This window comes from Chrysemys picta, chromosome 5 (assembly GCF_011386835.1).
Source record: "Chrysemys picta bellii isolate R12L10 chromosome 5, ASM1138683v2, whole genome shotgun sequence".
Taxonomy (NCBI): Eukaryota; Metazoa; Chordata; order Testudines; family Emydidae; genus Chrysemys; species Chrysemys picta.
The window spans coordinates 21,330,115-21,346,898 of record NC_088795.1 but is presented as its reverse complement, the minus strand read 5'-3'; the positions used below and the strand labels follow the sequence as shown (position 1 = coordinate 21,346,898).

Sequence of the window (16,784 nt, the reverse complement as noted above, 5' to 3'; positions counted from 1 at the left end):
GGGTGAGAGGAAGAATAGGCAAAATTCTTAATTACCTTTTGTTCTCCAGATTCTCTCTGGCTCATGTCAGAACTCCTGTTTATAGCCAGAAATTGAGTCCTAACCAGTTTCTTCATTTAAACAATTCGTAAGAAGTATGAACAGTTTTAATGGTTTAATATTAAAATTAAAGATTAAAATATTGAATACATAAATTCTCAAATTTTATGTAAAAGGTATAGTTATATTATTTGAGTGTTCTGTTCAACCCTGAAAGACAGAATGGAAACAAAGTATGAAATTAAATCAGTGGCTTATAGAATTTAGTTCACTTTTCTTTTTAGTATGTTACGAAGTGGTGGTAATATTGGTGTTTATTGACTGAACTCCATGGATGTTTGAGTTCTTGTGCACATCTGTATATCACTGTAGGTCTTTGTTACCAGATCAGTTGTCACTAGTACTTGTCAGGGCAGCACATGTGCCCCAGTGCATCCCCATGCATGCAACCAAGGGTGTAGAGGACTGAGCTGCTCCAACCCCCTTTCAGTTCCTCTTACCCCACTGCCCCTCTCCACTGCGAATTGGAGCTCCAGCTTATGGTTCCTTTTAAGCGTTTAACACTAAATTCTTGTGTTAGCTAGCTCTTAGTTAGGTTTAGTGTAAATAACAATAATTTTTCTTTGTCCCTTTTGTTTGTTCTTCTTCTGAAGCCCAGAGGTGTTGGTTCAGCACAGAATCCCTGGGCTTCAAACATTGCCCTTCCTGTGAGACTGTTATGCAGGGTGTGTGGTTAACTGGTCAGTTTATAACTCTGAAGTTCTATTGTATTGCACTAATTTGATATTAAGTTTTTTATAACATTCCTCTTTACAAAACCTAAATTTGGAGTCCTACATAAGTTGTGTGTCATTTTTAGGTTCCTTAAATATCACAAAAAAGACACATAGCTGAATACATGTTTATGTTCATAATTTGCATATTCCCTTTAAACCATCTGGTACAATGGAAACTTTTTTTTTTACATATTGTTAAATTTTGTGCAGTATTTGAGTCCACCCTCTTAACATTAACAGAGATGAAAAGTATAGTTCAAAGGGAATAGGTTTTTAAATTTAAATTTAAATTTTTATTAGAATAGAATGTTTCATTGCTTCTGCTCCCAGATGCTTAAAATTCTGTTGTAAAATTCATATTGATTCTATATTGCCAAAAAATAATTGGTTCCTATGCTGTTTTGTATTAAAAGGATGGGTGTGTTTACACAAATTCTCACATTTGTTAATATCTGGTATTTCTCAAAGTTCACATAATTGGTAGCTTCTGTAATGTTGATTTGAACGATTCTGCTGTTTCAGGATAAATTTCTAATTGATGTAATTTTCAATTCTGCTTTTTTCTTCTATATTTTTAAAGCTGCATCCCGAAAAAGGAAACTAAGCCAATCACCCACAAACAATTCTGAAGACAGTGGTGACCAAATTTCAAAAAAGCAAAGAACGAACTCTGTAAGTGTTATCCTTTCTGTCTTACAGCCACAAAATAAATCCATCCCTGATGGCTTTGGGAACATCAGGAGCCTCCTGAATTAGTGCCTTATCTCAGGAAATCACACTTCTCATTATTGGAGTTAATAGGTCTGCTTCCCCCTCTCTGACAACACTCCTGACTTAATTTTTTCATTATTTCTTGATTTCCACCCCCCTTTTTTGTAAAGATTATATGCTTCAATATTCTATGTGTATTGAATTATATCCGAGTGCCAACTGCAGTATGTCATGGGAAAAAGGGAACAACAGTTAAGGACATGGTCCTGTGATGTGCTCAACACCATCAGTTCCCATAAATTCAGTGGAAGCTGTTAGATGTGCAGAGCCTGTCCGCATCAGAGTTTGATCCTAAGTTAAGCATCAAGAAATTGCTTAAGTTTTTCTGTATAATTTCTCTGAGGAAGGACAGTGAGATATATATATATATATATATATATATATATATATATATATATATATATATATATATATATATATATATATATAAATAAAATGGTAATTTAGTTGTTTTGGGGAAATGTTTACAAGGAACTTGGAACAGTAAACCAAATTTTAGGTAATTTTGATAACCTTAGCTAGTAAAGAGGAGCTGTATTCTGAAGATGACCCATTCAGTTTTGTATCTGATATATTTGATGTACATGTCTACAATCCCATCTTCAGGCCAAACCCTGGAAACGCACACGACGTCATGGCAAAAGGATGACATTAGACTATGGTATAGCAAGGATGGGAATTCTTTTGTTAAAAGTAGAGATGGGTGGAGAAAGGCAATTACATTGCAGAGGATTTTGTTACAGTAGATTCCGCTTAATATCAGTCTTGATTATTAGCAATTTCTGGTTAATGGCGACATATTGTCAGCGATTAAATACCCACTTATCAACATCAATGTTAATGAGATTCAGCTACTAAGAAGAGGCATGCTGCTTACTAACAACTCTTTAGAGGAGCGGTCCTACCTGTAATCAGATTCCTGGCTCTGAGCATGCACAGCTGAGCACTTATGTATATGCCATGGCTTCCAAATATATGGATGTATTTCTCACCAGTAAATTCGGGTTCTGTAGGCCCTATGTGAGCCTGGCACTAAGTAAATGTGAGTAGCTGAAAAGTTTGTCTCAAAGTTGGTTGTTTTGTTCATTCTGAAGAACAGCCGTAACATTTTACAGGCGCATGAGAACAGCACAAAGAGGCTGCAAGCATCAAGACAATGGAAAGGAGACCGATGTTGGTGAAGCCCTGGGGCTCTGGTTTCAGCATAAGCTTGGCCAAGGCGCTCAACTCTCTGGGCTGATGCTGAAACAGAAAGCGAGTCAGCTGGCAGCAGAGCAGGGGAACGAATTCAACCCTGTGGATCGCTGGTTCTGTTGCTGGAAAGCCCAGCACAGTGTCATTCAGCATGAGGAACGCGGCAAGAAACAAGATGCTGATCTTCTGGTGGGTAATGACTGGAGGGTGGATGCCTTACCTAGCATTCTAGAGGAGTTCCAGCCTTGTGATATTTTCAGTGCGGATGAGACTAGTGCTGAAAGAGGCCTAGGTATGCTAAAAGAAGGGCTTGCAGGAAGGAAAAAAGCTACGGACCTCATCACAGTGCTGTGTTGCACAAACCTGGATGGGACAGAGAAACTGTCTCTTACGGTGATTGGAAAGAGCAAGTGCCCTCGTTCTTTCCCTAAGGACCACTCAAAGCTGCCCATGGTCTACAGAAGTTTGGCCAATGCCTGGATGACAAATGTGCTGTTTGAAAAGTGGCTAAAGAACTGGAACAGGGAGTTGGGACTCCAGGACTGCAATGTCTGCCTGTTTATTGATAACTGACCAACTCATTCGATTGTAGAGCTGTCACACATTGTGTTAAAATTTTTGCCTCTGAACACAGCCTCTGTTATGCAGCCAATGGAGATTGGTCTCATTAAAAACTTCAAAGGTCACTGCCATGCTCGTCTTAATGGACGCATCATGGCCTCTCTCTATCCTGACCCACATCTACTAGCAGTGGATGTTGCCAAAAAAAATAACTGCTGCACTTCATCTTGCTAAGGAGTCATGGGTTCCTGTTCTCCTCAAGACTGTTCATAACTGCTTCAGAAAGGGCAGGTTTGTATGAACAACAGAAAATGCTGGCTTGGGTGGACATTGATATGCTGGCCGACGTTTCAGTTCCTGACAGTCTAACAGCTAAGGAATTTGAGGCCATTGTTGAGTTTGACAGTCATTTGGAGATGGAAGGTGAGTTCACTGATGCCAAACATTTGGAGACGGTAGAGGTGTCAAGTGCCTACAGGCTGGGGCACAAGTGGATACTGGATGGGATGATGAACCTGCAGAGCCTTTGCTTATACAACAGCTACGGGCAGTGGACGTTTTCTGCAGAATATGCCGGAATCATGGCTTTGAGAGTGGTTACGAGGCTGCACGCAAAATTGAGAAGGATTTACAATTGGAGGTGGCAAACTGTATAAAGAAGATAACAATGGACAAATGGTGTTCTTAAAACATTTTTTGTATATGAAATATAGTAAAATTTTGTGCTGCTTTACTCTCACACACATGAGGAGCACTAACTGTAAATACAGTGCAGTTCAGCCTATAGACACACATTGTAGGTTTTCTTGGGTGCTTTTTAAATGCTTGTCATGTTAGAATTGTGTGCCACTGTAGTCTTTGTGACCTATAGCAACCTAAGATTTCCTACATCTGCTCTACGCATTGTGGTACACTATACAATATATCCATTTCTGTACGTCACCTTTGGTTTTCTTCTTCAGGACATTGTATCAAACTGAAAGTTAATAAACAATTCATTGTACAATGTATCATTGTTCCACACTCATATTTCTGTGTATCCCCCTGAAAATAGTACCTTCTGTTTATTGGCAACTTCTGGAAAACAGCAATTTTTCTCTTGGAACTCAGAGGTTGCTAATAAGTGGAATCTACTGAATTTTGAAATCTGGTTTAGTTCTAATTTGGTGGGAAAAAAACATGTTTCTTTCCAAAAGGGAATGGAGCCAGACTGCCCTGGAACCATGGACGCTGGGAGCCCAAGCTGCCAGGGAGCTAGCAAGCCTGGGAGATGGGACTCTGGGGTTCCAGGCTCCTGGTTCCCTATTAGCCTGCCAGATGGGCTGCTGGGGAGCCATGAGCCTGGAAGGTCCAGGCTGCTGAGGACCTGGGCTGGCGGGCTGGCAGGAGATAGGGCAGGCTTCCAAAGGAAACCTGGTAGCCAGGTTTTGAAACCTGCCTGGTGGGCAGTGTTCTGTTAGAATCTTGAAATTAAATAATCTCTTTGAAACATTTTGATTTCAACAAATCAAATTCCACCAAAAAATAGGTTGTCTGAATTTTTCTAACCAGTTTCACAAAAAGCCTTCATAAAATATGTGTTCAACCTAAATGAACAGAAGTGAGAGAATTACAAATTAAGGGCTACCACTTGGTTTGCTAATTAGTGACTAGAAACTAGACACAGTACCTGGACTTGCTAAGTGTTCATTTTAAATGTTACTGTAGTTATTAACCTGGGACCCATGTGCTCCATAGGCAGAGTGCTAGCAGGTGAGCTGACAACTACTGTTGGGCAATTCAGTAGCTTCTAGCATCATGCAGCTAAACATCTGAGAGGGCTTCATGAACATTAATTAAGCCTCATAACAACTCTGACACATAGGTAAGTAGTAGTATAACCATTTTACAGATGAGCGAGAGAAGTAAGGTGATTTGCCTGTATGTCTGGTGATTCGTCAGTACGTGCATACCACTGCTAATATTGTAGGCAGCTGCATTGTGAGCTTGATCGTGACCTTCACCTCAGGTGAACAGGGAGTTGGTCTGTCACAAGCTCTGTCCCTGGCCTCTGCTGAGAAGGGATTGCAAGTTGGCCTGACTGCTGTGGTGATTTTTAAAGAAGCTTCCTTACTGTGCTTATGTGATCTAACAATATGGTTAAGCACGTGATTCCCAGAGCTGGCTGGAAAATATTGCTGGCCTTCATCCACTCGGTCACAGCTTCACGTGAGCCAACAATGAGATCTGGATAGTAGAGAGGTCTGGTTATTCTTTTTGTAGGCGCTACCGCACCCCATATTTGGACTCGTTGTGTGGTGTTCCCCGCTTGCTGATGTAAAAGTAACCTAATGTTGTCCTACATCCTTCCTTGAGCCCTTTTTGACCTTGACACTGAAGTCATCAAGACTTGCTGTTGGTGTGGATGTTGAAATGATCCGGAACCATTATTCCATGAGTGTTTGTTCAGTACCTCATGGTGTCACCAATGGCCTAGGACTTTTGCTGGCTTCACTCCTGCTGTTTGACATGCTCTGGATCTTATCTTTGGGCTGGGCTGGGAGATACAAGGTGTGAAGATCAGATCACAACTTCATCTAGACCAAGGAATAAATGGTCAGTTTTCAGAATGGAGAGTGGTAAATAGTGGTGTCCCCCCAGGGGTCTGTACTGAAATCAGTGCTGTTCAACATACTCCTAAATGATCTGGAAAAAGGGGTACACGGTGAGGTGGCAAAACTTGTAGATGATACAAAACTACTCAAGATAGTTAAGTTCCAGGCAGACAGCGAAGAGCTACGAAAGGATCTCACAAAACTGGGTACAAAATGGCAGATGAAATTCAATGTTGATAAATGCAAAGTAGTGCACGTTGGAAAACATAATCCCCATTTTACATATTAAAAGATGGGATCTAAATTAGTCAGTGCCACTCAATAAAGAGATCTTGGAGTCATTGTGGATAGTTCTCTGAAAACATCCACTCAATGTGTAGTGGCAGTTAAAAAAGCAAACAGAATTTTGGGAATGCTTAGGAAAGAGATAGATAATAAGACAGAAAATATCACATTGCCTCTATATAAATCCATGCTATGCCCGCATCTTGAATACTGCGTGCAGATGTGGTTGCCCCATCTCCAAAAAAAAATGATGATGATAATATAATATTGGAATTGGAAAAGATACAGAAAAGGGCAACAAAAATCATTAAGGGTCTGGAACGGCTTCCATATGAGGAGAGATTAAGAAGTCTGAGATTTTCAGCTTGGAAAAGAGACAACTAAGGGGGATATGATGAAGGTTTATAAAATCATGACTGGTGTGGAAAAATTGACTAAGGAAGTGTTATTTACTCCTTCACATAACACAAGAACTAGGGGGAGTCACCCAATGAACTTAATAGGCAGCAGGTTTAAAACAAATAAAAGGAAGTATTTTTTCATACAATGCACAGTCAGTCTGTGGAACTCTTTGCCAGAGGATATTGTGAAGGCTAAAACTATAATAGGGTTAAAAAAAGAACTAGATCAGTTCATGGAGGATAGGTCCCTCAAAGGTTATTAGCCAGGATAGGCAGGGATGGTGTCCTGAGCCTCTGTTTGCCAGAAACTGGTAATGGGCGACGGGGAATGAATCACTTGATGGTTACCTGTTCTGTTCATTCCCTCTGGGGCATCTGGCATTGACCACTATCAGAAGACAGGATACTGGGCTGGCTGGACCATTGGTCTGACCCAGTATGGTCGTTCTTACGTTGATTTCTTATATTGTTATATGGTGAGGCCATAACAGAACTGAGAGTAGAATTTGGAAATCCTGGCTCCAATTTATGAGCTTTAACTGCTAGGCCGCATTCCCTGTTTCTTACAAACCAGTAGGAACTGTAGTTCTCCTAGACTCTCTCTGTGTTGGAAATCTTTTGTCAGGAAATCTTTTATCAGGGTTTGGTATAATTTTATTGTGCCTTAATACGATATTCAGTTTCCTAGGATTTTACATTTGCCAAAATTCTGACACACAGTTCAACTTCATAATGGCTTTAAGGGGCCCTTTTTGAGTAATTGACTTTTTCAGTTCTTTAACCATGTCTGCCTTCCCTTTCCCTCTCCACAAGAAGAGTTGTCAAGACTGAATTATATTCTCCAAAATTTCATGTTTAATAATAATTAAAAAAAAATCAACTTGATTGAGCACTATTTGTTAAAGAATCACATATATCATATAAAACCACTCTATTTTTTTTTAGAGCAACTTAAATGATTTTAAGTTGGCCAAGATCCGTTTATTATAATTTGGTTAAAGTTTTTGATTGTCTCGTATTTCTTATTGAATTCAAACTTTTTCCTCTTTCAGTACTCTTAAGAATTTTCTGTACCATTCTTGGAGGGTTTTGTCTCATTTTGAACACAGTTATAAATGAAGAAAACAGTATTAGTCACTTATTTCTATCTGCACAGCTCAGATATTTCTGCAAATTGTTTTTATCATTTAAAGGGTGACTATTTAAAAGGTAAGCAAAGTTAGGCATGTTATTTCATTTTTGTTTGAATAGTAGTATTACGAAGCATTAAGTGAAATGATCTCTAAAATTGCTACATCTTTTCTGAACCATAGCTAGAAGGGGAAGAATCTCAAAAAGAATGGGAAAAGCAAGAAGCTCTTGTAAAGAAACTGCAAAATAAATTTCCCAGTTTGGATAAAGAGGTAAGCTAGTATGTGTCTTTTGGGGGCAAACCTACTGTTTGTGTAAGAATGTAAAAATGTAATAAGCACAGGACCAGATTTTAGCTCCCATTCCAGCTGCTTAACCACTTACCTGGCCAACGGGAATTTCTAGATGTCATGGAGCCAGCCAAGTGACCCCAGCACAAGCAGTGTTTCTACGGAAAGGGTTCATGGCAGGAACACCTTTCTGCTGCTGCTATTGGCATGGTCTCTTGAGACTGTAGGCAATTGGACATAAATTAGAATATGTAAACCCTGTTGGCCCATCCTCTGGTCCTGCACTAAGCATGGGTTGTCTAGACGAGAGAATCTGACCCACAGTATGAATATATGTGAAAATTATTTAGGCATACTACATTATTTTATCATTAAAATATTCATGTTGTTTTTAGAATTCAACTTTTTTCTTTAAACTGGAGTAGGCTTATCTGTATAGGCCATTACGTGGGATACCTGGTTTTTAGAGGAAGAATTATTAGAAACTGTGATGATGGTTGTATAAAGAGCTTTTAGTGGTTTTATATTTTAAATGTGGAATGCCAAGTATACTACCATTTACTAGGAAGGTGGTAAATTGATGTTGTGCAATATTCTGAAGTTTGTGTACAGTGTTTCCTTGCATTTTCATCTAGAATACTGTTAACTTTAATTAGAAGTCCTGTTGCATCATAGGGAGATAATTGAAGTTACGAACAGTTTTTTAAAAAATCAGGTGCTTAGTTACAATATATTTAGTATGCATCGTGCATCCTGTGCATAAGCATAGGGATTAATCAAAGGTTTTATCAGGTACTTGTTTGAGAAGTGCTGCTCTTGTTCCTAATTGTTAAAGAATATACTTTGTGCATAATGGTGCGATAATGAAAATCCTGTTTTAATAGGAACTGAAAGATGTACTTCAAGAACATAACTGGGTGTTTCATGAAGCACTGGAGTCTTTAAAAGTATTTGCAGAAGACCAACAGGGTAAATAAAGATAGATTTACAGTCCATTTTATTCTGTAATAAAATAACAGATGCGAGCAGTGTAAATCTCCCTAATGTCTAAATAAGACAATCCTGACAGTGATTAAGATAATATCTTAAAAGTTGCAGTGATGTGCAAAAACAGTTTTTAAGGGGGGAGAAAGGAAAAGAATGTAAAAGAAACTGGTTTTTAATGTTGAAAAAGAAAGTATATATGTTGAATTCGCATCCTATTTGTATGGAGTTGCATGCCTTTTTATATGGAAGTTAAGGCAAGTATATTCGTTTGTCAAGTGCAAATTTACCCTTATGAGCATAACTCCCTATTCTAGGGGTTCTCAAACTGGGGGTCGGGACCCCTCAGAGGGTTGCGAGGTTATTACATGTGGGGGTCGTGAGCTGTCAGTCTCCACTCCAAACCCCACTTTGCCTCCAACATTTATAATGGTGTTAAATAGATAAAGTGTCTTTAATTTATAAGGGGGGAGGAGGGGGTCGCACTCAGAGGCTTGCTTTGTGAAAGGGGTCACCAGTACAAAAGTTTGAGAACCACTGCCCTATTTGTTTATATATATAATATTCTTTGTGATAAGAAAACACTAAACATGATTCTCGTTGAATTGAGTAGTTCACAAAGTACTAATCTCAAGGCAATAAAAGTGACTCAGTAAATCAGTCTATCCTATTTAAGAAGTCTGTTAGCATAGAAGTAATGTCGACTGTATTTAGGGTGAAATAATGCAAACAATATTCTTAAAAGTCCAGTGAAATACCAATACATGAAATTTGGTAGAAATAAGCATTACACCACTGACAAATATGCAGACTACCGCAAAGGAAATACTCCATATTTAATATGAGCAGATACTGTACCTTAATTCTTTAATATTGCAGTAATGCCAAGAAGCACCAATCAAAGTCAGTAACCGCAGTGTGCTTTCTACTATACAAAAGTAGAGAGTATTTCTGATTTGAAGAATTTACAAAATGAAATATCATTTCAGTTGTGTTTCCATTAGGATATGTATGTCACAAGTACATAAACAAATGTATCTTTTAAATCAAGTCATTGGTGATGTGATTAAGGAAACTCAGTTTGGAGATTTTAATCTGATCATCTAAAAGTCAAGGCCCAGCTGTAGCAACAAGACTTCATACATGCAAAAGGCTATTTTACAAGGGTCTTTTATTACTCTAGTTCTCATAGAATAATAGGACTGGAAGGGACCTCCAGAGGTGATCTAGTCCAGTCCTCTGCACTCTTGGCAGGATTAAGTATTATCTAGACCATTCCTGACAGGTGTTTGTCTAACCTGCACTTAAAAATTTCCAATGATGGAGATTCCAAAACCTCCCTAGGCAATTTCTATAATTTTCTTTGTTTAAGAATGTTTGTTTTCATAGACTTGTTGGCAGAAAATGTTGGTAAAATATGAGGAAAAAATACAGAATCAAAATTATAGATTAGGAGCATATAATGCTTATTGTGCACTTGGTTCCAGGAAGGGTGTTGAGAATTTATTCCCAGGATTACAGAGGCTGTATCTTTGGGTGTATCAACACAACAAAATAATTTTTTTTTAAGATAGTGTATGATGGGCTGTTGGGTCGCTATAGGCTGATAGGTGGATAAATGGATTCCAATTACTTATGAAAACAACCTATAATAGGTTTGTGCATGAATGTAATAACTTGTACTTAAGTGTGCGTCTCGAAGACTCATTGGGATAGGATAGTGCTTTTTATGTGATCTTCATCTCCATGGAAGAGATATCATTGTTGAAAGGCAGCTGCTCATTGCCTTTCCTTTTTTAGGAAAAAGGGCTGCTTAGGATTTATTAACCTAAAGCAGGGTTAGACAGGAGAATAGACATTACAGTATTAATAGTAGGTATTAAAGTATATTTTTAAATTGAGAGGTCAAAAGGATACACCTTGACACTTTTTTTTTCTAAAAAGGACTGATAATTTATTTTAAGAAAAAAATGAGTTAATTTATTTTAAAACATGATTAGGGTTATAAAAAATCAGAAGTTTATAACAACCAAAACCATTGTTTGTTTATTTTAAAAACTCTAGTTCCTCAAGTTACTTTAACAGGTGCATGCTTTTGGTGTCCCGCCCGTAATGCTGCTGTGCGATGCAGTAAAGTGAGACTAGGTTTATGCTTTTTTTGTGGTGAAAATATGTGTTAAATCAGGCTTGTTTGCTTAATCTATCAGCATAATTATTTTTTTGGGGGGGGGACGGGACTATTCCATTAAAATCAAACATCTATGTCAGATTCCTTAGAGTATCAAAGGTTGCTTTATACATATTACAATTTTGACCATTTTTGCCTTAATACAGTTAATTAAACCATTGTGTGACTGGCAGTGTAGCTTAAGTCCAATATAGATTCTCTGAATTTATATTTGATATTTAACAAGTTGAAATTACTTGGCTTTTAATTAGAATTGTATATAGTGTTCTAATCTTATGGTTTAAGTCTTTTCATTATGATTCCAATTACTTGATAATTTTGTATTTGCTGTGTTAGTTGCAACATCTTTCTAAATATACAGGGAAAGGTTCCAAACGCAGCTTGAATAAAGGTTTACAATTAGTAAACTGAAATATGTTCCATGCTATATATAAAGCAGAGGAGAGTGTTGGCGTTTACATAAGCCTTTATTTTGAAAAGCAGCAGTTCTTATGAAGATTTTTGCTCTTGAACAATGCATCTTATTTGTCATTTACTTTTTTACATTACATACACAGATGTGCAATATCCTTCCAAAAGTGAAGTTTCTAGTTGGAACGAAGTCTCCACAAATAGCAAAAAGCACTATAATAATGACACTAAAGTGAAGGTGAAACAGAAATCTTCTGCAAAAGCTCAGAATGGCTTTAGGAAAAAAGATAAAGGCAAAAAAGGTGTTTGGAGGACTAAACGAGAAACAGAAGATTCAGAATACGAGTCAGCTTCAGAAGGTGGTAGCTCCCTTGATGAGGACTACAGCAGTGGTGATGAAGTGATGGAGGATGGTTACAAAACTAAAATAGTTAGCTTCCTGCAAGATGCTTCACTAGGTGAACTCACTTTGATTCCTCAGTGTTCTCAGAAAAAGGCTCAGAAGATAACGGAGCACCGGCCCTTTAATAGTTGGGAAGCTCTGGTAAGTCTGCATTCTTTTTTTAATATTCCTAGTATGTTTATAGTCAAGGTATCTTCATTCTAGGGAGGCATAGATGGGTGGCCTTATCCTGATTAGGGTAAAACACTATATTCATTTTAAGCCAATAGCATTTCAAATAGTGTCATATGACCTAATTTTGAATGAATTAAGGGGTGATTTTCCTGAAAAACCCAAGCTGATTGGCTGGCAATACTGTCACTCATTCTTTAGCATAGAAACTTGGTTCATTTCACTGCAGAAGAAGAAATTAGAGCTTTCATTTAGGAAGGAGTTGTTTGCTAGCCTGTTCTGATCTGTTTTAGCTGAAAAACCATGCAGAAGGCAAGAATGTAGCAGAACTTTTACTGCAGCTACTTTGAGCAGCAGCAACTTCCAAGGTAGCTCCATGATTGAAGATGCCAGCATGGATATTTTAAGTTTCACCATAGGAGAAGCAAATGTTTTGTTCTATTTTTCTTTTAATATTGCAACTCAGTCACTAGCATGGGTTTGCTGGCTAAGCAGTGCGGCCATTTTAAGGATTGTAGCAGTCAGCTGTATTTTTAATCAAAAAGGTAAAAAGCATCAGGAAACCTAAAAGACATACTATCACTAAATGGGAAAACATCAGGCTCTGGTAAGTATGCGATGTACTGTCACTTACTGAGTTTTATTTATTTTCAAATGTGTTCCATAATGTGTCTGTTTGCTTAGAGTTTTGTGTGTTTCAACAAAGTGAAAGACCTCAAACCTGATCTGTGCAGCATTGTGATAGGAAATTTGAAGCACTCAGGCAGGAAATGTTGTGGATTTCAAAAGTTTTTCTTAAGCTACTGTGTGATGGCACCGTCTTTTGGAGCAAATAAGTTTATAGGCCCTTTCAAAAAATAATGGATATAGTTTTTTTCATCAGTATGTGTTTTAAAAAAAAAATCTATTGTATGCATGTTTTTAATGTGTTTTTTTTTTTAAAGCTATCTTTATACTTAAAGAAAGAGGAAGACATTGTAATACAATGTAACCTTGCAGTACTTTGTGTGCAAATATCTCACACCATAAAAGTATGAGATCTGGATCAGATTTTTCAGAAAATTACATTAATAATCACATAAGTCATAAAGTATTCAAAAAATATAGAAGTACAGCTTCACAAATATGCTGCAAAAGAAATCCGTTTTGCCTGAAGCCTTTGGCTTCTTAAAGAACATCTGTCATAATTCTGTTCCTTTCCAAACTTGTTGGGGTTTGCCTGAGCTGATTCTTTGGGAAAGTATTTGCTAAAGGGTTACCTTCTTCCTCTCTCCTTGCTAAAATATTTTAACAGAATCAAGTTGTATGGGCTTGTTTGATTGAATTCAAAATATTACTTTCATACAGATTGGCTTTGTCAGCACTCACATGTTTGTATAGTCGCTGTAACCACATGCCCAATATGTAAGATACAGCATACTAGTTTTTAGCAGATGTTTAATAGGGATATAGTTTTAATTGTTTTTTAAAAGATCCAGTATTCAGCAACCCAGTCCTTTCCCTACTAACTAATACATTGGAATAATAGAACAATTTGTATATTTTTTTAATAAAAATTTAAAGCTAAGCCAAATCGCTTCAAGATTTTTTTTCTCCAACTTTTTCACATGTAAAATACATGGTAGATTATTAGAAATTATCCTTGCTTGTACAGTGTTAGAAAAAAGCTTGTAATCAAAAGACGATTAGGTTAAGGGCTAGCAGTGTATTACAGTAGATATTCAGCAACTGTAGTAAAAGCTTAAAAAATGCATAATACAGGAAGGCTTACATTTCAGTTACCAAGAGTACTGCTGTATTAGAGATAGGTGGAAAAGTTAATTTTCTGAGAATTGAATTGAAGGGCTTATTCTATGAAAAATCAAGTCTCCGGTCTAAAGAATGCTTTTTTTCTGTTCTGAAAAATTAGCATCTTAATTGCATTGTACTGGACAATAATTTTTAAATGCAGTTTGTCAAGGAATTGCAGATTATTGTAACTCTTAGCAATATTTTGAAGTTACTTAAAATTGAATCTTAATGGCTGAGGCAGAATATATAGCTATTTCTCCTGATGAACAGTAGAAAGTGCAAGTATATAATAGTGGAAAATGTGCTGGAATAAAAAATTCTCATTCATTAAAGGGGAAGTGGTTAAATATGTAAAGGAAAGTATAGGCAGTTGAATGGTAAATATGGTAAAGTTAAATATGTAAAAAGAATATGGAGTAGAACTGTAGAGAAGTGGCATTAATTTTTAATCTTGCAACAATATTGAATACACAGTTTGTTTTTAATTGTTTTATTCAAATTTTGTTAGTGTATGCTTCAGTTTAAGGCAGGATGAAAGAAATGTGCATACAACTTACTGTAATATATTTTTCCAGTAATTCCGAAAGTTACAGCACTTTTTCTCCAAAATAAAGATTTTTTCTTTTTGAATATTGTCTTCCTGTTACTCTGATAAATTAGTGGCTTTCAGTGTAATGACAATGTGTATTTCTCTTAACAATGTCCTCTATATTTGTATGGCCATTTCAAAATGCAGCTGATTAAAATTTGGTTCAAGACCAAATGTTGTTAAATAATCTATGCAGTGTCAAAATCTGTTCTGTATTTTGCTCCTTGTTTTAAAAAAATGCTTTTTGTCATTCTGCTCAGTTTTTTTCTAAATATCATTAACTATAATAGTCATCAATACAGATTGTGCTTTCATAGTCTTTCAATATGCTTTAAAAATCATAACTGATAAAGTTGGTAGATGTCACAAATTACGGAGTGGTAGGTAATGAAGATGGCAGGTCACTAATTGAGAGCAATCTGGATAGCTTGGTAAACTGGGCACAAGCGAACTGTTTTAGTACGGATAAATGTCCATGTATCCATCTAGGAACAAAGAACGTAGGCCATACTTACAGAATGGGGGACTCTATTCTGGGAAGCAGTGACTGAAAAAGATTTGGGGGTCATGGTAGCTCATCAACCAAACCTGAGCTCCTGTTGTGATACTGTGGCCAAAAGAGTTAATGCGATCCTAGGATGTGTAAACAGGGGAATTTTGAGTAGCAGCAGAGAGGTTATTTCACCTCTGTCTTTGTCACTTGTGTGACCATGGCTAGAATACGGTCCAGTTCTGGTGCTCACAGTTCAAGAAAGACGTTGATCAATCGGAGAGGGTTCAGTGAAGAGCCACGAGAATGATTAAAGGATTAGAAAACATGACTTAGAGTGACAGACTCCAAGAGCTCAATCTATTGAGCTTAACAAAGAGAAGGTTAAGGGGTGGCTTGATAGTCTGTAAGTACCTACATGGGGCATAAATATTTAATAATGGGCTCTTCAGTCTAAAAGGTATAACGTGATCCAGTGACTGGAAGTTGGAGCTAGATAGAATCAGACTGGAAATAAGGTTTAAATATTTAACTGACAGTAATTAACCATTGGAACAATTTACCAAGGTTTGTGTTGGATTCTTCATCACTAACCCTTTTTAGATCAAGATTGGATGTTATTCTAAAAAGATCAGATCTTGGAATTATTTTGGGGAAGTTCTATGAAAGTTAATAACATTTTCTCAGATAATTCAAACTGCCAGTAAAATAAGGGTACGTGTGCACAACCCAGTAGAGTAGGATCTCAGTGGAGGCAATGAGTGAGATTCTGTGCTGTGTTTCTGACAGACACAACACAGAATTTGCAGACCAAGGGTTGAGGTGGTTGTGGCTAAGGTGGCTTTAAGTATCCTTTGCACCCCATCTGAGCTTGTACTGTTCTGTTGTCTGGAATAGCCCACATCATAACCGAGACAGCCCCGGAAACCTGTCTAAATTATGGTAGTATCCTGAGGCTGCCATATGGGTCACTGGGCTGTGTGCTTTGGGTCCTGCCCTGGCATGCCCATGCCTCTGACATATCATCCTCTGTGCTAGATAGGGTTGACAACCCTCCAGGATTGGCCTGGAGTCTCTAGGACTTAAAGATTAATCTTTAATTAAAGATTATGTCATGTGATGAAATCTGCTGGAATACATCCAACCAAAACTGGTAACCCTAGTGCTAGGGTTTGAAAGCAGGCCTTGGAAGGCCATCTTATGATCTTCTTTGGTATCTGTGCAGTAGGAATTTCTCTGCAACCAGAACTGAGGCTTTTAGGTATCCTTAACACTGCTGTTGCCCTTTTACCAGGCATAAAGGGGCCAGAGTAGGGATGACGATGGGTTTAGTCCATTTTGAACAAACTGTTCTGACATTTTTAGAATTAAGGACAATTTTCATTTGAAAGCCCATCACCACCATCCATGCACTCATTTTCAGAGTGACTGTGGTAATTAGAAAAGGTGCTGAGTAGAACTGTTGTATGTGAACACTATTGCATATATTGGCAAAGAAAGATCTCAAGCTGAACATAATATTTTGTGTTCTCATTGGGTCCTACTGAAGTAAATGCTACTAAGGCCTTTAATTTTGGAGGGAGTAAGGTCTTCTGAAACTTTCCACTGTTAACTGTTGTTCAAGCAAATGAGCTGGTCAGAGCATTCAGTTATTTGAATAGAAACTAGTGTATTTGGGAACTTCAGTTGCATAACAAGAATTTTCATTAGAAAGA

At 37.4% G+C, this 16,784-nt stretch overlaps 1 protein-coding gene across 7 annotated transcripts in view; it reads left to right on the top strand.

Annotated features, from left to right (window-relative positions):
- The window catches only part of SMARCAD1 (SWI/SNF-related, matrix-associated actin-dependent regulator of chromatin, subfamily a, containing DEAD/H box 1), a 72,523-nt gene that overhangs the window by 28,189 nt on the left and 27,550 nt on the right, over window positions 1-16,784 (top strand). For 5 of the 7 annotated variants that reach the window (XM_005278458.3, XM_024099956.3, XM_024099957.3 and 2 more), the window contains 4 exons: window positions 1,396-1,487; window positions 7,935-8,024; window positions 8,927-9,011; window positions 11,772-12,169. In XM_005278458.3, coding sequence (XP_005278515.1) covers window positions 1,396-1,487; window positions 7,935-8,024; window positions 8,927-9,011; window positions 11,772-12,169 — 665 coding nt within the window. Of the gene's footprint in view, window positions 1-1,395; window positions 1,488-5,078; window positions 5,206-7,934; window positions 8,025-8,926; window positions 9,012-11,771; window positions 12,170-12,327; window positions 12,807-16,784 lie in introns of those variants that run through there. The other 2 variants (XM_065596091.1, XM_024099959.3) reach the window with 2 other exon arrangements.